Source organism: Euprymna scolopes, chromosome 8, assembly GCF_053919585.1.
Source record: "Euprymna scolopes isolate OS-2025 chromosome 8, ASM5391958v1, whole genome shotgun sequence".
NCBI lineage: Eukaryota > Metazoa > Mollusca > Cephalopoda > Sepiida > Sepiolidae > Euprymna > Euprymna scolopes.
In genome coordinates this window covers 56,931,998-56,956,410 of record NC_136489.1, presented here as the reverse complement: position 1 = coordinate 56,956,410, position 24,413 = coordinate 56,931,998, and the positions used below count along the sequence as shown (strand labels likewise).

The 24,413-nt window shown below is 33.6% G+C and overlaps 1 protein-coding gene across 4 annotated transcripts in view; it reads right to left on the bottom strand.

Annotated features, from left to right (window-relative positions):
• The window catches only part of LOC145283585 (delta-1-pyrroline-5-carboxylate synthase-like), a 104,247-nt gene that overhangs the window by 10,934 nt on the left and 68,900 nt on the right, over positions 1–24,413 (bottom strand). For all 4 annotated transcript variants that reach the window (XM_080132508.1, XM_080132510.1, XM_080132509.1 and 1 more), the window contains 6 exons: positions 12,017–12,235; positions 10,998–11,160; positions 8,357–8,500; positions 6,042–6,259; positions 1,837–1,974; positions 136–331 (listed from right to left, as the gene is read on the bottom strand). In XM_080132508.1, the coding sequence (XP_079988634.1) occupies positions 136–331; positions 1,837–1,974; positions 6,042–6,259; positions 8,357–8,500; positions 10,998–11,160; positions 12,017–12,235 (1,078 nt within the window). The remainder of the gene's footprint in view (positions 1–135; positions 332–1,836; positions 1,975–6,041; positions 6,260–8,356; positions 8,501–10,997; positions 11,161–12,016; positions 12,236–24,413) is intronic.

The following is a 24,413-nucleotide window of genomic DNA, read 5'->3' as shown; positions in this document are numbered from 1 at the left end:
CTTCCATTAAAATGATAAGATTATGTAACGCACAACTTATAAATTTGAAATGAAAAATATTTTTTGCAATTCACTTATTTCGATACAAATCATCAAAGAATAAGAACGATTTCTGCAATAAAAATGTTGACTTACCAATATTAACAGCTTTGACGGGATCAGCATCTTTATCAATGAAAACGTGGCAAATGCCTTCGCTGTGTCCCAAGACAGGGATGCCTTTGCTGATTTCTTGGATTTTCGAGACCAATTCATTGGAACCACGTGGAATCACAAGATCAATATAATCATCCAACAACAAAAGATCTTCGATGTCTTCACGTCGGCTCACCTAAAAATGATAAAATCATTAAAAATTTATGTTTTAGAAATTTTTAGATGAGGAATAATAATGTGTATTATTTGGACTATTCAGACTACTGTTCTCATCTTGGGTTTTATTTTCACATTTCGGCCAATGTAATCTCCGACCTTCTTCAGTTGTATCTCATGACTCTTTCTGTTGAACTTGTGAATCTGTATGGAATCTTTATTTATGTGAAAATAAAGACAGAGTAGAGAAAGATATTTTTGGAAGGAAGGCAGTAATTACTGAGGATACAGTTAAGAGACTCAGCATTTCTATCCTGTCATAGTTAACCCCTTGATGAAGGCCAAGGGAATAGTTGACTGAAACGTCATGAAACAACTATGAAGATGAGGATAACAGTCCGCAAAAAATAAATAAATATACAGATTACCCATCTCAAAAAAAAAAAAAAAAAAAAAGATTCCAATAATAGTAGAGAAAGACTTGTAATGTCTCTTTTATAAGAAACATTTGTTAGGGAACATAAGAGGACTTGCCGCAATTGACTATGGAGTCAATTTTATACTCTGTCAAGGAAAGAAAGTGTATTCTGAGTGAAGATATGGCAGCAGTATTCCATTATAGGGTGCAACCAAGCAGAATGAAGATTGCATCAAAAGCCAAATACTTTCTGGGGTCAATCATTACACACACTCTGAAGTCTAAAATATGATATATAATCACTAGGGCTAGGACAACAGCATATTCTTTTCATTGTTTTGACTCTCGAGTATACATCCGACACAGTTAATCAATTGAGAACCACATCACTCTATATAAAAGCATATAAGATATCAACGGATACACACTTGAGAGTCAAAACAATAAAAAGAATATGCTGTTGTCCTAGCCCTATTAATCACACACACACAAAGAAAGAGAATTTTGTTTATATTTTTCTGTTGATAGCATGAGACGTTTATGGAAGTTTCTTACTGAAAGGAAATAAAAAGAAGAACAATTGTACACAAAAACAATTGATGGTTTTTTTTTGTTTTTTTTTTTTGATTTTTCACACTACTGTTCTCATCTTGAGTTTTATTCTCCCAATATTTCGATTGATATAACCTCCGACTCTCTTCCAATGAATCATAGCATAACGGATAATGTACTAAATAAAATTCAATTGTTAGTTACACTCTTCTGGAAGTTGAAGGTTCAATCCTCAATGTAGGCAATACTAAAAATACAACTGCAAATTATTTAAGACTTTTACCAGGTCATGGCTGGTCATATGGGTTAAATAAATTGTTCCATTTGAAATCCTGTACAGATTCCCAAGTTCAACAGAATAATTCCAGAGTTTGACAAGTTTCAACTAAAGAAGATCAGAGGTTGCATTAGCAAAAAAATTGTGAGAATGACACTCAAGATGAAAACATTAGTCCAAACAATCAAAATAGGAAAATTACAAATTTTTATATGAAAAAATTCAGAAATACAAATAATTGATAGTTTAACTGATGTTAGCAATCAAATGTACTTACAAGATTGACGGATTCTTTGGGGACATAAGGTTCGAGTGCATCTTGGACCAATTCGTGCAGAATTTTATTACTGTATGAGGCTTCACGTCCGCCTTTTAACAAAAGACCATTTGCACTGGCAATCGCTAAAGCTGCCACCTGTAAGAAATTAAATCCATAACTGAAAAATCTTTAGATTTCATTTTGAGACAACTTCTCGTGTGTCTGTACGCAGGTGCATTTATCATCTCCACATGAACTGCACATTATTTATATTTATTTATTCAACACTAGCAGGGATACCCAGCATTGATCGGGGAAAAAGTGTAATATATTTCTATTAAAACTTCTATCTCTCTACCTCTTTCGTTTTGCTCTTCCCTCTACCTAAACCCCTATTTCTTCTCAGCCCATTCCTCTCTAGGTGAACACACACACACACACAGACAACTCTCCTTTATATACTAAATTCCTTGTGAAACTAGTTGGTATTTTCTTTTATATATATATATATATATACTAGCAGGGCTACCCAGTGTTGCCTGGAGCTTAAGCCATTCTTCTTTAGGTGAATACATGCACACACAACTTTCCTTTATATACTAAATTCCTTGTGGAACTAGTTCACAGTTTCTTATATATACTAACAATGTTGGCCAGTACTTAGCTCATTCTCTCTCTAGATGAGCACACACACATACACTGATGACTCCTTTATGTACTAAATTTTGTGTAGAACTAGTTGGTATTTTCTTTATTTATATATATATATATATATATATATATATATATATATATATATACTAGCAGTGCTACCCAGTGTTGCCCGGGGCTTAGCCCATTCCTCTCTAGGTGAACACACACAAACATATAGACAACTTCTTTCTATATAAAATTCATTGTAGAATCAGTTGGCATTTTCTTTACAAATTAGTACATAATAGTATAGAAAAATCGACCCCCCTCCCCGACGAAACCTGGCCTAGTTAACTTTCAAAGAATTGATAATCTTTTCTAAATTTTAAATATTATTCAAGAGGGACAACGGCGATAAAGAAAATACTAACTTTGTAGGTGTTTGTTTTATCGTTTTCAACTTTTAGCTGAACATACAAACATATACACAAACAATTTATTTACTATTAATCTAGTATTTATTGAAATAAAAGGATGCAATAGCATTAAATGAAACAACTTTTTTGAAAATCTTATTTTAAAAAATCAATTGAAAAATTAAACCACCATAGTTGAAAAAACCACCAACTTGAAAAAAAAAGAAAAAAAAAAGAATGCATTATTCTATGATACTTTAAATCTTGAAAGAAATTTGGAAGCATTTAAACTGTTGAATAGACGCTTTTAACTTTATTACATTTTTACCCAAAACAAGGCACATTGCCACTTTGTTGTAGGGGGCTACTATCAGGGACATAAGCATCAGGTAGATAAGTGTAGGGAGTTGGGCAGCAAGATGTCGGTTCACGTTGCACTTGAATTTCTGCATGCCAGTACAGTCGAGGAAGCAGGGACCCGGAAGGGAATTCCAAAGTCTAGCTGTTCTGGGGAAGAAACTACTGGAGTAGAAGACTCTCTTGCATCTAGGGATCTCTTCTGTGAAGGCGTGGGATTTAGCTGCTTGTCGGGTTTGTCGGGGGTATTTACGTCGAGGGGACACAAGTGCTTGCAGTTCGTCAGAGCATTCACCGTTAAAGTACTTGTAGAACAGGCAGAGGGATGCAACATTTCGTCGATGGGACAGAGGCTGAAGTTTAGCTGACAGTTCAGGACCTATCAGATTGGCGACTCTCTTTTGAACCTTGTCTAGGAGCGAGAGACTAGTGGCAGATGCACCAGCCCAAATATGACAACAATACTCCATACATGGGCGAATGGTTGCCTTATAGAGGTATAGGATACTTTCAGGCATTAATAGTTTTCTAGCACAGTAGAGAGAACCCACCTTCTTCGCAGCAGTCCTGGCAATGTTCTCAATGTAATTGTTCCAACTCATGTTTCCTGTGAATGTTAGGCCGAGGAGTTTAAAAGATGTACTTTCAGATAAAGAGTCATTGGCCATTGCTATTGGCGGTAGGGGAGGTTTCTTGTAATTATTGAAGGAAACAAGTTTAGTCTTGGCAGCATTGAAAGTGACCATCCATTTTTGTCCCCCCCATTCCACTACGGATCGGAGATCTTCCTCTAGTGTTTTCGCCATTTCTTTAGATATGTGTTCATTTGTTTTCCTGTTGTGCCTGTTATAGAGCGTGGTGTTGTCAGCATACATACCCATCTCACAGACAATTTTATCATCGAGGTCATTTATGAATATTAGGAATAACAGAGGTCCAAGGATAGACCCCCGAGTCACTCCGGCACTTATATCATATTGTTTAGATGTACGACCGTCAAGGACAACCTGGATTTTTCTCTTATCTAAGAAGGATCTAATTATGTTATGTATTCTTCCAGTGATGATCTGATTTTCTTGAGATGACCATCATGCCATACCCTGTCAAAAGCCTTAGATATATCTAGAGCTACCGCTCTACCCTCCCCCGCTTTGTCCAGTGACTAGTATATACGTTCTGAGATTACAGTTAGGATGTCTGCTGTGGAACGGGCTTGCCTAAATCCATATTGTTGGTCAGTCAGAAGTTTAGCATTTGTAAGGTGATGAACTAGAGCTTGGTTAATTATGGTCTCAAATATTTTGGCGAAAAGTGGGAGGAGGCTAATGGGGCGATAATTTACTGGGTCAGTTCTTTCGCCAGAATTCTTGAAAACTGGCACTGCAGAAGCAGTTTTCCAACAGGCAGGAAAGCAAGATTGATTAAAGCATTTGTTGTAAAGTTTGGAGAGAACTGGAGCTACTTCGGCGGCGCACTTTTTTAATAGCACAGCCGGGATGAGATCAGGTCCACATGCTTTTGCAGTGTCAAACTTTCTTATGATAGCATGCACCTGAGCAGGAGTGATTTTCAGATCGTCTAGTGTGACGTCTGTCTGCAAAGGAAAGTCAGGGAGGGGGTAGTTAGCAGAGTCCAGTGTGGAGTTTGAGGCAAACCGTCTGGCAAGCATGTTAGCCTTCTCAGTTGCTGAGCAAACAACCTCATGATTGTTGGATAGTGGGGGAATTGTTGCATGTGAAATTTGTCGTTTAGCGACACCATCAGTGATCGTGGGGCCAGTCTTACCAATGGCTCTCCATAAAACTAGTGGCTTTCATAGCAAATCTTCAGTTCAACTCAGGAGCTAGAAGTGCTCGCATCTTGACTCTCGTCAAGTTGGTGTTGTTGCCATGGGGACCAGGAATGCATACTCCACTCTACTGCTACCTGCCTCCTGAGTCTCCTCTTCACAACCTACCACTCCAGTTCCTGTATTCCTGAACCTGCTTTAATTTCAGCTCACTTCCAGCAACTCCAGCTTACTCCTACGACTTCCAATTCTGCAGCTTTCAGCGATTCCAGCTCACTCCAGCTAACTCCTGCAGCTTCCAGCTCCATTCTGATATTTCCAGCGACTCCAGTTTACTTTTTCAGCGCCTCTAACTCATTCTAGCAGCTCCCCATTGCCTCTAGCTACCAGCTCCAATGCCCACTGATGACCAGCTACCCGCTCCAGTGCCCTTTGACATCCTGCTACCTGTTCCAGTACCGACTGACATCCAGCTACCTATTTCAGCACCCTCTGACATCTGGCTACCTGTATCAGGGCCTGTTGACATTCAGCTATCTGTTCCAGTGCCCACTGACTTCCAGCTACCCATACCAGTGCCCACTGACTTCCAGCTACCCATACCAGTGCTCACTGACGTCCAGCTACCAGTTCCTACCTCAAGGACTCAAGAATCTCAACCTCGTAAGACACCCATTCTCATTCCTGCTGATCTTATATTCATTGCTGTACATTTTGCCTTTTTTCTTGGGAAAAATAAAATATGATATATCATATTTTATTTTTCACATCATCTTTAACAAATCATTTATGTTTGTCATCCTTCTTTGCTATTTGCAATTACGTCTTTGCCTTTGTGTCTACTTTTATTCTGCCCCTCTGCAACACCGTTCAAACATGTCCAAAGAAACTTTAAAATTTAAAAAGATAATTTGTTTTGTATTTTTTATTACTGATACTGCAAAAATTGTGTAAAACAGTTTGAAAGGAATGTTGCACTGTTGACTTAGAAAATCAATTAGAAACTGAATTATATGGAAATCAATTACCTGTGGTAAAGCATCTGGTCTGGATTCAAAAATAACAAGTAGCACACCAACTGGAACTGTGATTTGCTTCAAATCAAGGTTTTCAGCTAATTTGGTATGCAGTATGACTCGGCCGACAATCGATTCTGAAGTATCAGCGATTTGTCTTAATCCTTCGGCCAAAACATTTAATTTATTTTCAGTTAATTTTAAACGTGACACCATTGGAGCTGAAAGACCTAAAAAAAAAAAAAAAAAAAAAAAGCTGTTTTTTTTATTCAATTTTTTTTTAGCTTCCATTTTATAAAACATCAGCATGAGTGAATAGTTCATTTTTTTTTTTTTTTTTTTTATTACATTTTCACCCCAAACAAGGCACATTGCCACTTTGGTGTAGGGGGCTACTATCAGGGGAAACATCTACTGGGGTACTATGTAGGGATTAGGGCAGCGAGATGTTGGTTCACGTTGCACTTGAACTTATGCATGTCAGTACAGTTGGGGAAGCAGTGACCTGGAATGGAATTCCAAAGTCTAGCTGTTCTGGGGAAGAAACTACTGGAGTAGAAAGATCTTTTACATCTAGGGATCTCTACAGTGTGGGGGTGGGATTTTGCAGCTTGTCGGGTCTGTCGAGGGTGTTCACGTCGTGGGGGCACAAGTGCTTGCAGTTCTTCAGAGCATTCACCATTATAACACTTGTAGAACAGGCAGAGGGATGTAACGTTTCGACGATGGGACAGAGGCTGAAGTTTAGATGCCAGTTTAGGGCCTATCAGATTTGCGACTCTCTTTTGAACCCTGTCAAGGAGCGAGAGACTAGTAGCCGATGCACCGGCCCAAATATGACAGCAATACTCCATACATGGGCGAATAGTGGCCTTATAGAGGTACAGGATACTTTCGGGTGTTAGAAGTTTTCTAGCACGGTAGAGAGAGCCCACCTTCCTTGCAGCGGCCCTGGCAATGCCCTTGATGTAATTGTTCCAACTCATGTTTCCTGTGAACGTTAGGCCAAGGAGCTTGAGAGACGTACTCTCAGATAAAGAGTCGTTGGCCATTGCTATAGGTGGTAGAGAAGGTTTCTTGTAATTATTGAATGAGGCCAGTTTTGTCTTGGTCGCATTGAACGTTACCATCCATTTTTGTCCCCATTCCACTACTGATTGGAGGTCATCCTCTAGTGTTTCTGCCATTACTTTAGATATATGTTCATTTGTTTTCCTGTCGTGCCTGCTATAGAGTGTGGTGTCATCAGCATATATACCCATCTCAGAGGCAATTTTGTCGGGGAGGTCATTTATGAATATCAGGAACAGCAGAGGTCCAAGGATAGATCCCTGGGGCACTCCCGCATTTATATCATATTGTTTAGATGTACGACCGTCGAGGACAACCTGGATTTTTCTCTTATCTAAGAAGGATTTAATTATGTTAAGTATTCTACCAGTGATACCGTAAGATCTAATCTTCCTGAGGAGACCCTCATGCCATACCCTGTCAAAAGCCTTAGATATATCTAGAGCTACCGCTCTGCCCTCTCCCGCTTTGTCCAGTGAATGGTATATGTGTTCAGAGATTACAGTGAGGATGTCTGCCGTGGAACGGGCTTGTCTAAATCTATATTGATGGTCGGTCAGAAGTTTAGCATCTGTAAGGTGCTGGACTAGAGCATGGTTAATTAAGGTCTCAAATATTTTGGCAAAAAGTGGGAGGAGGCTAATAGGGCGATAATTTAATGGGTCAGTTCATACAAGCAGATGAAGTCAGAAAAATGTCTTATTTAAAAAATGCATCCAACATAAATTAATGGAAAACCAGTAAACTGACAATTAATTGGTTTAATAAAATTAACAAAAAACTGTACTTTCATAGGATGTTTTGGGTTAGGGTTAGTGGTTGGAATTAGAGTTGAGGTTGGATTTGCATAAAAAAAAAAAAATTTTTTTTAAATGGAAAAAAAGATAAAATTGGAAAAATACAAAATTTTAAAAAAATAGAAAATTAAAAAAAATTATTAGAAAATTATAAAAAAAATAAAAAATATAAAAAAATTAAAAAAATAAAAAATTATAAAAAGGTGAAAAATTATAAAAATATGAAAAAATTATTGAAAACTTTTAACATTAAATTTTTTTTTAAATAAAAAAATTGAAAAGTTTTATTTTTAATAAAAAAAATGAAAAAAAAATGTTAAATGAAATAAAAATGGTGGTGGTTGTGTGGGGGGAGGAAATTGCTCTAAATCCGGTTTTGAGAATCATTTGTTTTCTTGGCATAATTTGATATTAAATAGCAAACATTTAAAGCTTTTAAACTTTACAAATCTGACTTACCACTCATTTCGGCTTCACTAACATCTTTTTTGTTGGCGCTCAGAATCTCATCTTTACGATCAATCAAAGAATTGGCAAGTTTATAAATAATATCTGCACGATCCTGAGCAGAAATGCTCTGTAATGCACGGCTTCCTTCACGAGCTGTAGAAAAAAATAACAAAAAAAAACAATCATAATTGAAAGAGACAAACGCAGTTAAAATTTCAACAGTTTTTCTCGGCTTTTTTTATGCGATTAAATTTTTTGGTTTTATCCAGAATTCAGCCTAATTACAAAAACAAAAATACAGAAAAATCTTTGATATATGTACCCATAATAAAACAAAAATGTCATATTCCAAAAATCACATAAATTAATCAAGTATATATATATATATAATCATTTTTTTATGATTTTTAACGATTAATAGTATATTGTAAACATTACAAGACTGATTTTAAAATCTCGGTGGTTTAAATTGAGTTGTCTCTCTTTATTAGATATGGGTGATTAAGATACAACCGTTTCATTATGAAATTTGATTTTCTTAATTAAAAAAATACTGAATCAATTTATGTGATTTTTGTTATAGGATATTTTTTCCGTGACGTGTCAAAGATTTTTCTGAAATTTTGTTTTTTAATTAGGTTGAATTCTATAACTTACACCATCCTGATGCAAGGGGCTACTATTTTGGACCAAATTTGCAAGAGTACTATGTGGAAAGTTGAGCAGCAAGATGTCTGTTCACATTACATTTGAACTTTTGCATATAAGTACAGCCAGGGAAGCAGGGACCCGGCAGGGAATTCCAAAGTCTAGCAGTTTAAGGGAAGAAACTGAGTAAAAAACTTTCTGGCATCTAGGGATTTCTACAGTGTAGGGGTGGGATTTTGCTGCTTGTCAGATTAGTTGGGGGTATAAGTGCTTTGAGTTTGTCAGAGGACATTCCATTAAAATACTTGTAAACCAGGCATAGGAATGCAACATTTTGATGATGGGACAGAGGTTGGAGTTTGATTGATAGTGTGGGAGCATGGCCTACTACAATAATATGTACAGTAGGCCATGGTGAAAGCTATTAGGTGGGTAACTCTTTTTTGGACCCTATTTAAGAGTAAAAGACTAGTGGCCAATGCACCAGCCCAAATTTGGAACAATACTCCATGCATGAGCGAATAATTGCTTTGTAGAGATACAGGATACTCTTGGGTGTGAGTAACCTTCTAGTATGGTAGAGAAAGCTTACCTTATACACAACAGCCTTCACATGTTCCTGTGAAAACTAACTTGCTTAAACGTGATGAAGAGAGCAAATCTTAACAAAGCTAAGAAAGAAAAAGGGTAGCAATTAAAGCCACTTGCTTTTTAGCATTCATCTGAATTGTATCTCCAATGATAAACTGCCAAAAAAAAGGAAAGAAGAGAAAAGAGTAAGCCGAACGAATAACAAAAGAAAAAGAAAAGTTTATTATGTTCGTTAGTCTCATCATGCACGCCAATTTCTAAAATATACGTCAATTTTAAAATATACGGCATAATCATGTTGACACACCCGTCCCTGTTTGATCACAGGAGTTAAGCAACGTTGAGCCTGGTCAATATTAGAATGGATGACCATCTGAGAATTCCAAATGCTGCATGTGCTCTCCGCATATCTCAGCATTGTTTCCAATCATCTAGCACTTCTCCTTGCCATTGAACTCAAGCAGTGCCGATTCATGAGAGGTATAGTTGGGATTGCATAACCTTTGCCTCACAATTTTACAAGTAAAAATAGAATTTATCAAACTATCAAGTTTTATTGTAGGTTTTAACATGGAAGTGCTGTGCAACCAATTTTGTATGACAACTGACTTATCTCCCTTGTTTTCAATTAAAATCTGCCACTTCAAAATAGAAAATGTCAGACCACTAGTATCTTTGTTTTTTTTTTGTTTTGTTTTTCTTTTACAAGAGAGTCACCACTTATCAGGGCCCTAAGGTCACTCGAGGACAAGGGTAAGTGAATGTAAGGTAGTAGTGTAGTAATTATTAATGGTGTAAGGTGAGTAGAATTTGACCGCTTAAGGGAATGGTTCAACTAGAATTTGTTTACATTGAGCTTGAAGATTACTATACTGTAGTCAGTCAGGAAACAGGCCAGCAGAGTTTCTAGGAAAGAAGCTTTGTTCATGGAATCTGCGTTTAGATTTAGGCACAGAGTGGGGAAAATTGTTGATAGTGGTTGTAGCTAATTGGGTGTTTTTTGTGAAAGTTTAGTGAGAGGGGACCATAGATTGGTGCTCAGACAAGCACTTACCATGAAAATAACGATAGAGCAGAGGCAGGCTCGTAATGTCTCTTCTGTGGGGAAATAGGTTACAGGGAAGAGAAAAGGGTATCACTTACTAAGTTTCAAAGCCAGTTTTGAGCTCTATCAAGGTAGGTCAGGGTACTCCAAGCAGCTACTGCCCATGATTTTTTGTAAAAAAATATATCAAGCACATCTTTTACTGGATCATTTTTTGTAATTTTTTTTAATTTAATAATTTTGACATGACATGTAAGTACATAATAATGAAATGCGTTTGTTTCAAATTCTACTATTCTGCAGAAGTACCATACTTTTTAATATTATTTGATAGAAAATGAAAAATGCATACATGCAAACAATTACCTTGCATGGCTTGCAATTCAACTGGTGTTCCTGTGACTTGTGCAGTCGTGAAGAAAGTGCCAACTTGTTTACCTTTTGTGATATTCAAAATGGCCTTCTCCTCTGTTCCATTGCATATCACAACGGAGACACCATTTTGCACAGCCCATGTTGCTGCTTTAACCTGCGCAATTCAGGAGTAGAAGACAAAAGTTCAAATCAAAAATACAAACATCAAAAACTGAATTCCTTCTAAAACTTACTTTTATCCATTATATAAAGAGCAGTTGTTTGCATGTCTAGCTAAAACTTCAAAAATGCATAACAAACCCCTACAAAGTTTATATTTTTTTAATCAGCATAAACATTAGAAAAATATCTAAAATTTAGAAAAAAATAAAAAACACGGTCATTCTTTGGGAGGTTACATGGTCATTTGTATTATTGAATGTTATTGATTAAACATGATGTTTAATGCTATCATTTATTAATACAGCTAAGGAAATGAGTGAACATTTTTTTTTAGATTGAAAGACGCTAACTCCGGATTTAATTTATTGTTTATTAACTATTATCATTTAACTATTATTAACATTTAACTATTATTAACTATTATCATTTATCAACAAAGAAAGAAGGGTGAAACTTAGTTCTCTGGAGGCATCCTTAATTTTATTTGAAGGCTTCATGAATTTTAGTTTTTCACTTCTTAGATAAAAAAAAAAAAAAAAAAGGAATTTCTCTTCTAGGGAGGATGAGAAACTGAACACTATTTAACATCTATTTAGTTATTTTTATGATCCCGGACAATACTGTAAAACCCTGTTCGTCTATTATATGAAGAGCAGTTGTGTGTATCTGATTTTTTTTTTTTTTACACTTACCAACGCCCAAAAGCCACTCGAGGATAAGCTTTGTTCATAGAATCTGCATTTAGATTTAAACACAGATAGAGAATGGGGAAAATTGTTGATAGTGGTTGTAGCTAGTCGAGTATTTTTTGTACAATAAATAATCAATTCCATCTACAAATTATTTACCTTTGATTCCATTCCACCAAGTCCCACTCTTGACTTTCCTTCAAAGACGACAGATGTATTATCCGTGGATGGCGAATATGTATGAATTAGACGCGAGCCATCGGTTCCTGGCGGGCTTGTGTATAATCCATTCACATCCGACATCAAAATTAGAAGGTCAGCGTTCATCTCAACTGCAAGTCGGGCAGCTAGACTATCGTTATCTTTCAGGCTGATTACCTACGAAGAAGAAAAAGAAAAATTCAACTCAGACAACGAAGGAGGATTTATTAAAATGAAATTAAAGAATCTGTTTTATTCAAAATCATGTTTTTTTTTAAAGATTTAAAATATTTTGAATGATGCAGTTTTATTGTTCATGTACAGCTAAATTAGGCACAACAAAGGCATGACAAATGCATGACTTATTGCTCCTGTTTTTTTTCTTATTCATCATGATGATTTTGTTGGCATTCACTTCCTCTCATATCTTTCTATTAAGAATCCTTTTAGAAGGATATTGGCTACTTAAATGAGAGACCATGTGTAATGTGGTCGTTACATTTTCACCCAGACCCAACACGTTATATGCAGAGACAGTCACAAAGGAAAGAAATTCAACTGGAGTTTTCATTTTCAGTTGAAATACAAGGCATTTATTAATGGCTATTTTATAACTAAACCCTGGACACATAATTTTCCAAACCAGCAACAATATAGGCACATCCCTGCATTTCTCTCAGTTCAATTACCCATTTCCAAGTTCACAGTTACAAACAACTGCTATGTCTTGCAGCTCACCCCATGGCACAGTCGTCTGACCATATTTTTTCATCAAAAGTCTGGATTGCATCTTGTTTTAAAAGTTCCTCTTGCACTGATATGTGCTTCCACATGGTTTCAAATCTCTCTCCTTTTTCCATTCTGTGACGTCATCTCGCACCACTGCTTGGTCATTTGCATACATGAAATGCCACTGCTGTTACATAAGTGTCTGTGGCTTCATTACACATGTGATGCTTAGTAACATCCCTAACTGAAAGTGTTTCCGTGGAATGAACTGTGTTCGAACTTGTAACACACAGATTAATTAGTCTGTAAGAAATTTTGGCTTGTCATTTGAAAAAATTGCCTGCAGACGACCTAGGCATATCAGCGCAAAATATCATAAAAATTTCTTGCAATGTTATTGAAATAAACAGTAAAACAAACACGTTTCAAATGAGAGTTTATTTTTTGGCAAATATCTTTAGGTTCATACCTCAAATTTTCAAACTAAATTTTACAAGTGACATTTTTCAGTAAAATTTGAAATTTGTAACACAATAACAAATCTACATAACGTAAAAGTAGAAAATCTGATGATAGAAATCAAAGTTTGTTTGAACGACATGCGGAAGTTGATTGAATAGTGAATCAACAGCAGCAGCAAGTAGTTATGTCTTTGACGTGCCTAATTTAGTCATACATAAAAAGTAAAACCCTTAAATGACGTTAATTTTGAATTATGGGTAATGTGGTTGGTCTAGGTATGCAGCAATTATCGCCTATAATAGTCTGTATATAATCTGGTATTCTTTTAGCATGTCAGCCAAGTGAACCATATATTTTGAACATTATAAGATTGCTAGAGATTGTATGAATGTGTAATGAAAGATAAAACTTTGCAAATAAAATAACACAAAAAAATATTCGATATACGTACATATCAGGCAAAACTATTTGTTTACACCAAAAATTATCAAGTAAAATAATAAAATTATTTTGCAATTCATAGTTAACAAACTTTGAAGTGTTTTCATAATAGAAAGGAGATAATCTATGATATGTCGGCTTAAATATGCATAATGGAAATATATGTAAGAAATTAATTTCATTCATTAATCAGGGGAGGGTAATTATCCAAGAACCCAGCGTGATGTCACACAAATTTGAATATATATATATATATATATATTGATAATTTAAATAATTTTGCAAATCAAATTCTAAATAAGGAGCATTCACAAATGTATTATTATAGTTTACAACTGTTTCAAAACAGTGTTTATTTTAAGTTATACAATGAAGCATAAAAATTTTTAAATGCTGGGTTATCTTCCGGTAAAAATATTTGTAGATGCCGAGCAAAAATCATAAATCAACAGAAATGTCTGCTAAGTGAACCACGTATTATAAACATCATAACATTTTAAGAAAGTGTATAAATGTCTAATGAAAGATCAAAGCTTTGAAAATCCTTTTGGGAATACAGCGTTACAAGTGTTGAGGTTTCATTAAAAAGGTTTCAATGTTACTTTTCTGATTTTGAGTTGGTGAGATTAATTATTATTTAAAGAAAAGAAAATATGACTTGAAAAAAAATGTAATTTATAGAAAGCAATACAATGCAGAAGTGTAACAGACAGACATAAACTGAAGCAAATTAACAGTGGAATAAGCTATGCAGATTCACCTTTTATTAATACCGATATAGATATATGTATATATATATATATTATTTATTCATTGTTTGACAGGAGAGTGCAAATGATATATTTTGTTATGAATTTCCATGATTTAATTCAGAATTTTCATTTATAATATTGCTCTATATCGCATATTGAGCTTTCTTTATCTGCTTGGGATTGTCTTATAAATATTGATACTAATATTTATTTGGCCTTTATCTCACAGTAATATATAATCTGTAATCCTACAACAGTTCAGTATTCCATTATATATATATATATATATATATATATATATATATATATATATATATATATATATATATACACACACACACACACACACACACACACACACACACGGTGTCCAAAATGTCACTGAAGGGTTTTGAACTTAAATAGATTACTTTAGAGTGACTTTTTGGACATCCTATATATTAAATGAAATACTGAAATGCTGTAGGATATATATAATTCCAGGTTAAGAATGTTCAAAAGATAAAAACTAATAAATTTGATGAGGTTTATATAAAATATATAAACTCAATAATAAAAAGCAAGGTTCACCAATATTTATATTCTAATGAACATTATTTTAATGTGCTATACAATTAAAATCATGTTTCGGTCCAATTAGTTATAACAATAATCAACTGACTACGCAAGTGACAGAAAAAGGTTTTATCCATTCCATAAGTCATATATGTAAATGAAGATGAAAAAATCAAAACAATCATACAAAACATTGAAGCTGAGAAAGTCATGCATTTTAAATAAGACGAAGATAAAAAGGGAGAGAATATATAAATTATATATACTTTTAAATTGCATTGAGTTCTTACTCATGTCACTATGGTCTGATGGAAACACACATCTGAGGAAAGGAACTTCCATTAGATTACAGTGACACAAGAAAAAACAAAATGCAAGAGTAAAAGTATTAAAAAAAATAATACATATATGCTGGAACTCCATCATGTTCAAAGAAGACCAGGATCTCAAGATTAGTAATGTAGCCCTGCCAACGGATTCTAAGCATGAAATATAGAGCACACATGTGGAATTTCTCAAATTTATTTTACATGCTTACAGTACAGCATCCAAGTCTCGCATTCCGCTGTTTTATATCTTAATTTGTTTCAGTTTTTGTCTATCTGTTACACCTCTGTATTGTATGACCTTCTTAAAATTACCTTTGTATACACACTAAACAATGCTTCAAGCAAACTACATTAAAAAAGCATTTCTTTTTACAGAAGCATTAGAATTGCAGTCATGAACTGAAAACTAGAAAAAAAAGTGGGTGGTTCTTTCACTTAATACACAAATCAAATATTTCAGTTCAAAATAAAATAAGAGGAAAAATATTTTATATATGTACATGTTAAGCTATTTATGTACATGAAAAATCATGGAAAATTATCTAGTAGAATTTTAATAAATAAAATCATTATAAGAAAAGAGATAATCATTAAATACACTTTATGGAAATAGAAGTAAGAAATGAATTGTATTTATTAATCAGGCACAAAGTCATCCTACTCCAAAGAACTCTTACAATTTCAAGATATATATATATATGACAAAAAGTCTATATTGCAAATTCCAAGCTGTTGTCCCTCTTACCCTTTATTTTTTCAGCATGTTAAAAGGTTCAATTTTTGACAGCACCTGTTTGATAGCACAGAACCATTCATATAGTTATGGCAATTTTTTAATCTTTTCTGCCCTGACTCATCATAACATAATAATTATGCAATAATTATATGAATAGTTCTGCGCTACAAAACGGTAGACAAACATGCTGAAAGATATAAATGGTAAGATGGACAACATCTTGGAATTTGGAATAAAGACTTTTTGTCATTTATTTGTATATGCTCTGTAGTTACATCAAGCTTCATAAATTAAAGAATTGTATAAATATAAGAGTGAAATATAATTGGATATACATATTTTCCTATAAAAATTATATATATGTACACGAGGTGTCTTCAATAAGTTTCCAGACTTTTTTTCGTATGGCCACTTTTATTGATAGTACCCACATGAAAATCTAGTCCCCTTCGAAGTAATCTGCTCTGGCTGCAATGTACCATTCTAACAACTTCTGAAAGGCCCCATGAAAGTCCTCTTGTGTGTCAATGATCATCTTCACAGCCTCTTTCATATCCTCAGCTGTCTCATAATGACAGCCTCTTAGGTTTTCCTTGAGCTTAGGGAATAACCAAAAGTCACAGTGAGCAAGATCTGGACTATAGGTAGGGTGAGATATCATCTCGATGCCTATCTTGATCAAATAATCTGTCATGACGTCTTTCTTTCTTTCTTTCTCTGAGCACCTTTGAACAACTTGGAATCAAACTTTGCACAAATCTTCCACATCTTCACTGCCTTGCGAATAATTGTGTATACAGTTCTCATAATGACATCAAACTGTGCACGTATTGTCTCTATAGATACACGACGGTCCTTATCCATGAAATTCTTTATTTGTCCAATCAACTCTGGTATTCTGACTTCCTTACTCCTCCCACACCTCTCATCATGCCTTCCTCAAATCTCTTATATGACTCAAAAACTGATATTTGATTCATGCAAGATGATCTAAAATCAGTCTGAAGCATTTCATAAGTTTCTGTGGTATTTTTTCCAAGTTTAAAACAAAATTTTATTGCATATTGTTCTTCTAAAGTGTCCTCATGTCCAGATTATATTTTTAAATGAAACACTAATGTCTGTAGACATTTAAAAATTATTATACTGATAATTATGTCAGCCCTTTAAGACACTGTCAGTTGAAATGAAAGTCGTCACTTAAGCTTGCATGCGTAGACCATGACGTTATAATTATTAGATCACTATGGATGGACGTCTCAACATTTAAAAATAAATGTTTAAATTTCAACGATATTTTACAGTTAAAGTTGGTGGTGTGGTTTGTTCCTTGTTAATAGAGTCAGAGATGGCTTTGTGGCCGGGTTCGAATCTCCTGACTGGCTGTAATCGCGACACTCTGCACTGATGATTCCCAAAAGGATGAAGCACTAGTGTCTGTAGGTATTTAAAAATTATTATAATAATAATTATATATATATATATATATATATATAAAATTCACACCCTTTCCATGTTAAAAATGGCTTTCTTCTCCAATTGGCCATGTCTAATTATTTTGCCAAATCAGAATAGAAACTGGAAGTTAAAAAAAGCATACAATCTTAATAATAATTAATCTGCCTTTTTAACAGCAACATAAAATTAATGTTAATTGGAATAGCACAGGGTCAACACAGTGTGTGTGTGTGTGTGTGTGTGTGTGTGTGTGTGTGTGTGTGTGTGTGTGTGTGTGTGTGTGTGTGTCCGTGTCCTCTCTCTCTCTCTCTCCCCACTTGGAGATGATCAGTTTCCGTAGAATGTTGGCCCTGGAGCTAACTTTCATGTTGCCATTATTAAATGTTCCTTTAATGAGAGGATTTGGTCTAGAGTTACACCTAGCTAGACAAGATTGGTATGATTGGTAAGTTTTATTCTAGACCACGTGATATTTAGGGGTCAATTGGCCTCCCAGTTCCTTATATGAATTTTTGCAAGGTTTGCATGCAGGTGGTTACTCTCATAGTAGAGAAGTAGCTCATTTAGGACGGAGTTGAGGTTTGTTTCTACTGATACAAATGTAGTCTCTTAGGATGCAATGCAAAGGTCGTCAGTTCAGTGTTCTGATTCATTCGTTGGTCATTAGATGTCGTACAGTAATTGAGTCAGCACACTACCTTGAGCTAAGCCATTTTTTCATTGGCTCGGTGACTGTTGTATTAAGGTAAAATAAATGTGCCTGTCTTTTAAGATGGTTCCAATGAGGTGTGTAAGTGCAAGGTCTTTTGTCAGCTCTAAAACCTTTTTCAGGAGGATGCCTTCATTTACAGTGTCATACTCTTGTTGGTGTCATAATCATCTTGATTTGAACCAGAACATTTGCCAACACAAACCCAACAACAACATCAATATGACCCAACATGGACTCAAACAGTAACTCTATAACTGCCCAATACAGACTCAAATAATAACGTCGATACTACCCAACACAAATCTGACCAGTAATATCAATACGACTCAACACAGGTTCAAACAATAACATTAATTACAAACACTGACACAATCCAAGAGCAATCTGTGAAGTTACTGTCAAATGACTTGTTTTTATATAGTTCTTGGGGAGTGCATTCTGTTATTTCAAGAGATGTTCAGTAAAAGCATGAACATACTGTTCTTGGATGCTTCTGCACATGTCCGTCACACGCAAAAGACAGATCAACAAAGACAGCTCCCAGGAATAAGACTTCCTATTATCTGCAAATTCAATTAAACATTTTGAAGCAAGCCAAAACCGAGTGATATCCAAAATTTATATTAACCCAGCTTCTTTTATATATATATATATATATATATATATATATATATATATATATATATATATATATGTATACTAGCAGGCCGCCCACCATTGCCCGATCGCAAAAAACGTTTAAATATGATATTTTAATTAATGCAGATTTTGTATTTATTATTATATTATATAGTAATGATTAACAAGGTAAAAAAAAAAAAAAATGACTTGTGTGCCACCACTAAGAATCGAAACCAAAATGTTTAGCTTATGATTTACTTTTCCTTTGACATTAATGCCTTAGCTATAAAGACAATATAAAGTTTTGCATGGGTTCAAATACTCTATATATCAAGTTTCATATCTGTAGATCAAAAATTAACAGGAGTTTATTAGGCAAAATTTGTTAAACAAATATGTATACGCATACATAAATACATATAGAAAGAGGTTTGTATTTACTGTAACCTTTTTACACAAATATTATGCAAGTATAAATCATGTAGAATATCTGCATGAATATAATTACACGTAATAGTTAACTAAAGATGATCATCCCATAAGAAAACCGAAAAAAAACTAATAGGGAATTAATTAAATTGAATGTTTAAAAGAATATGCAAATTAGCTAGATATTTTGCATGATGAATGCTTTTTCCCGACCCATATATAACAAAGTTGTACTTTCTTTTAAATAAATAGAAAAAAGGGTTTAGTGGTCTAGTGGCTAAATACACAAAAAAACCCAAATTTATAGGAGTATAGATATATAACAAATGACAAAAGTCTATATTCCAAATTTCATGATGTTGACCATCTTACAATTTATTCCTTTAATTACGTTGACATTTAATATCAACATAATTAAAGGAATAAATTGTAAGATGGTCAACATCATGAAATTTGGAATATAGACTTTTGTCATTTGTTTGTTATATACTCTGTAATTATATATATATGTATATATATATATTTCATAATAAAGTTTTGTTTGGAAAATATTGCTTAAAATGATTTACATGTAGCCAATATGAGCATTTCACAACTGAGATAACAAACAACTTTTTAACAATTAAATCAGATTAACTGATTATAAAAAATCAGTTAAAACAAAAGCCAAAGGGCAAAATGAAACCAACGTCCATGAAACGAAAAAAAATAAATTTTTTTTTTCGTTTTAAATAAGGGTGGTAGTGAGGGATTATGAATTAAGAGTTATCTCCCTTGATTTTGATTGATGATAAAGTGCTTGTCCAGAATTCCTCCTATATTAAATAATAAAAATAAAGAAAAATGTGTATGATGTACATACCCATGATAGAAAGAAAATATCGTATTCCAAAAGTCACATTGATCAAGTAGTTTCATTTTTTTTATAAGAAAATTAAATGAGCTAACTGAAAAGTGACTGTGTTGCAACATTATTTTGAAAACAGTCACAAAACCAAGAGAAATAACTCAACAAGAATTCAAACTTGCAAGACTTTCATTGCACTGTTTACGAATTCTCATTGATTGCTTAAAAAATGATTTTATTCATAAAAATAAAATTACTCAATCAATTTACATCATTTTTAGAATACAATATTTTCTTTCTATCACAGGTATGTACATTATACAGATTTCCTTCTTTTTGATTTTTTTTATACAAGGGAAATTGTAGACAAGCACTGAATTTTATTATTACTAATATTGTATCATTTTTTTTTTCTCAAAAATGTTTTTATTTTATTTGTTGGCTTGCATTTAAAATTTAACTTGCTTTAAATAACTTATTTAACGTAATTTATTTAATTATTGATTACCAACACCTTACTTTTGATAAAAAATTATTTGGGAGTAATACCAAAACTGATTTCATGGTAAACAATTGAAATTTTTGAATTAGTAAATAATATTTGTTGCATTTTATTGTTGTGTTAGTAATTGGTGTGTATTAGTTGAATTTAAACTGAGATGTGTAAGAAAGGTTATAATATGGATGTTAGTAATTCGAAATTGAATAGTTTTATTTTATTATTATTTTTTTTTTAATACTTTTTGTCATAATCACCTAAGTTCTAAAGTGCTTTGAGTTTCTGATTTTGCAAAGGGGGTTGACTGAAAAAATTTGCTCTGGAGATCTATGGGGAGCATTTCAGTGGCAACTCCCAGAAACAGTAGTTGTTTTAATCAAATATTAACAATAAAAAAAATATCCAATTTCAAAGATTAATAATTAATAAAAATAATAAAATAAAAAAAATAAGATGCAACAAAGTAGATGAATTAGTATTTTCTGTTGTTTTCATTTCATTTTGTGTCATTGTTTTTTTGGATATTGTCAAATCTTATTAATCCAATATTGTACACCGTGGCTAAGAATCTGTAGCAAATTTTCAGTATAAACTTTATCTCAATGGAGATTTTTTTTTTGTTTACACGTTTGGAAGAGTTATCCTAGTGGAAAGGGAAGACAATCCAAAAATTAAGCTTGTTTTCTAACCAAACTTTTCTGGTAATTCAAACGAAGTTCAATAAAATGACGAAGTATCATAACAGAAAACATTAAATAACAAAACATTAGTTGAATTTAATTGAAATTGCTTAACATTTATATTTCAAAATAAATTACATTTAAAATTTACAAATAAAATGTGACATATATTTCAAAATAAGTATTTTCAAAATAAATAATTTTTTATAATGCACAAATAAAATATATTAAATTTACAATATGAAAGGAATGAAATATAATTTTTTTTTAAATAACTTTCTTTTAAATAAAGAATTAAATTAAAGTCTTAAGAATTGTAAGTCATTTTAGGATATTTTCATATTATGGAATTTTTTTAAGCATTAATTTTTTATTGTCTTCTTTTTAGCTAGTAAAACTGGGTGATAACGGTGGTCTTGTGGTTAACAACACAGACTGACTACTTAAGTATTCGAAGTTCGAATCCAGTTCATTCCACAAAAATCAGTTTCTCTTAGGATGTTAGTAACCTTCTTTTAGTCCTTCCAGTAAGTACCTGGTGTCTTTCTAGAAAGAATTCTGGCTAGATAAATATTGTAGAAACTAATGCAAATACTAGAATCTTCGAATTCATACGATGATGATGCTAGTATACATTCCGAAAATGAAAACAAAAAATACTTCTGGCAAGTTAAAATGCACTTGTGCCAAATTTTCTTTTTATTTATTTTCAAAATCAAATTCCATAAATTCTTTAAAAAGTTTTGTGACAGAAAATGTAAATTTCATTTTACTATCATATTTGTGTAATTTAAAGAAAAATTAACAACACTCCTTTTCACTGATGCCACAATTCGCACAACTAATTAATTTTGATGTGTTCTCTCAGCTTCCAAACACTCGACTATGTCCTCCCCAATTCATCCTTCTTAAGGCAGCTATTCCCCTCATATACAAATTAATGCCTTTATTATACCTTTCGACCACAATTAGTTTGATAGATGTTGGACATCAACATAAGGAGTAACATGTTTTATGTGAATTCTTTGATTTTTCGCATCTTCCAATCTCAGTTGTTCATTTTCCATGGTTTGAAGAGTATAATTATTTAATTCTTCTTCCTTTAACATGCCTTTTCCACGTCAGATGTGGGTTGTGGAGTAATATCACTGGAACTACTTTCTACTAAGCATGAGGACTGTACTCCTTGGCATAGGAACACAAAGGATGCAGCAGAACTCTTCACACAAAAGCCTAGCTAACACACCCGTTTTCATGTGTCCTTGTATATAACAAAAAAAAAAAAAAAACAAAAAACGTAACTTTTAACGCTGCCAAGACAAATCTTTTTTCCTTTAATAATTACATGAAACCTTACTAACCATCAATAGCTATGGCTAGAGATACTTTACCTGAAAGCACTTCATTCAAGTTCCTTGGCTTAACGTTCACAGGAAACACGAGTTGGAATAGATACATTGAGATCATTGCTAAAGCTGCTGCAAATCTATCGTGCTAGAAAGTTACTTACGCCTGAAAGTATCCTGTACCTCTATAAAGCCATCATTCGCCCATGTATGAAGTACTACTGTCACATTTTGGCTGGTGCATCTGCTACTAGTCTCTCGCTCTTAGACAAGGTCCAAAAGAGAGTCGCCAACCTAATAGGTCCCGAACTGTCATCTAAAGTTCAGCCCCCATTCCATCAGCGAAATGTTGCATCCCTCTGCCTGTTTTACAAATATTTTAATGGTGGATGCTCTGACGAACTACAAGCCCTTGCACCCCCTTGACAAAAATACCCCCGACAAACTCAACAAGCAGCGAAGTTCCACCCCTACACAGTCGAGATCTCTAGATGTAAGAAAGACTTTTACTCTAATAGCTTCTTCTCCAGAACTGCAAGACTTTGGAATTCTCTTTCAGTTTCCTGCTTCCCCAACTGTACTGACATGCAGAAGTTCAAGTGTAATTTGAACAGACATGTTGCTGCTAAGCTCCCTATATAGTACCTCTGCAACTTAGATCCCTGATAGTAGCCCCCGACATCAAAGTGGTAATGTGCCTTGTTTGGGATGAAAATGTAATAAAAAAACTTTTTTTCCATCAAAGAAAAACATAATTGTTTTGACTTTTGGTCAATCAGGGAAAATCAATGAGGGAAACTGAAAAACATAATTGCTTAGGTTGACATTAAATTTGTCATATTTTTACCCTTCTCTAAAAATTGTTAATTCTTATTGTTTTATTTTCTTCCCACTTGTTTCCATGCTGATTCCTTACGATACCACCTGTGACCCATTTAGTCAGTATTTATTCCCTATATAATTAAATATTTTATTACCTTTGGTATTGGTCGATAATTAGGTTTTTATAAAGATTACAAAGTTAAAGTATTTCACATGATCAAAATACACTGTAGTGTCATAATAGATCCTCTATATCAGCTCTTGCTCTCGTCTCTTCTTTTTCTTTCATTTTAATTATTTACATCATTTCATTCCTCAGTACTTCTCTTATCATTAACTCTATATTAACGTTATTTGCCCTTCCTCCCACTACTTAAAAGGGGTTAATTTATTGCTAATTGCCTGAGATGCCCCTACTAGGAAATGCTGATGGGACTACTCAGGCATATTTTGTGAGCCAGACTGCATTTCCTCTCGAGTGCAGGCTTCTAAAACACCATTTTCCTGACCCTTGTGTTACATCTTTCCGCTGGAGGGGGGGGCGATAAATAACTTCTTTTCTGGGAATCAATTTTTGGCTGTAGTTAAAAATACGGACATTTTTTTAAAGAAAGTTTTTCAAAATATAATAAAACAAACAAAAACAAACAAAAACAAACTTGAAAAGGGATCAGCAGTTTTAGAAGCAATCAAAAAAAGGGGGTTGAAAAAGGAAAATATAAGCAAAAGCAAAAAATAAGTTGTTTTTTTTAGAGCAGGTAAAAATCAGTTAAATTTAGGTTGAAAAACAAAAATGGTTGTTTCTAATTGTAAATAGAGAATGAAATCACACGAAATTCAACAGAAATATAATTAAATGAAAAACGTTTACAATTCTAAAATTCCCTCTCTTTTTTTTGTTCTTCATGGAAATAGCTCCAGACAAGGCATTAAGTCA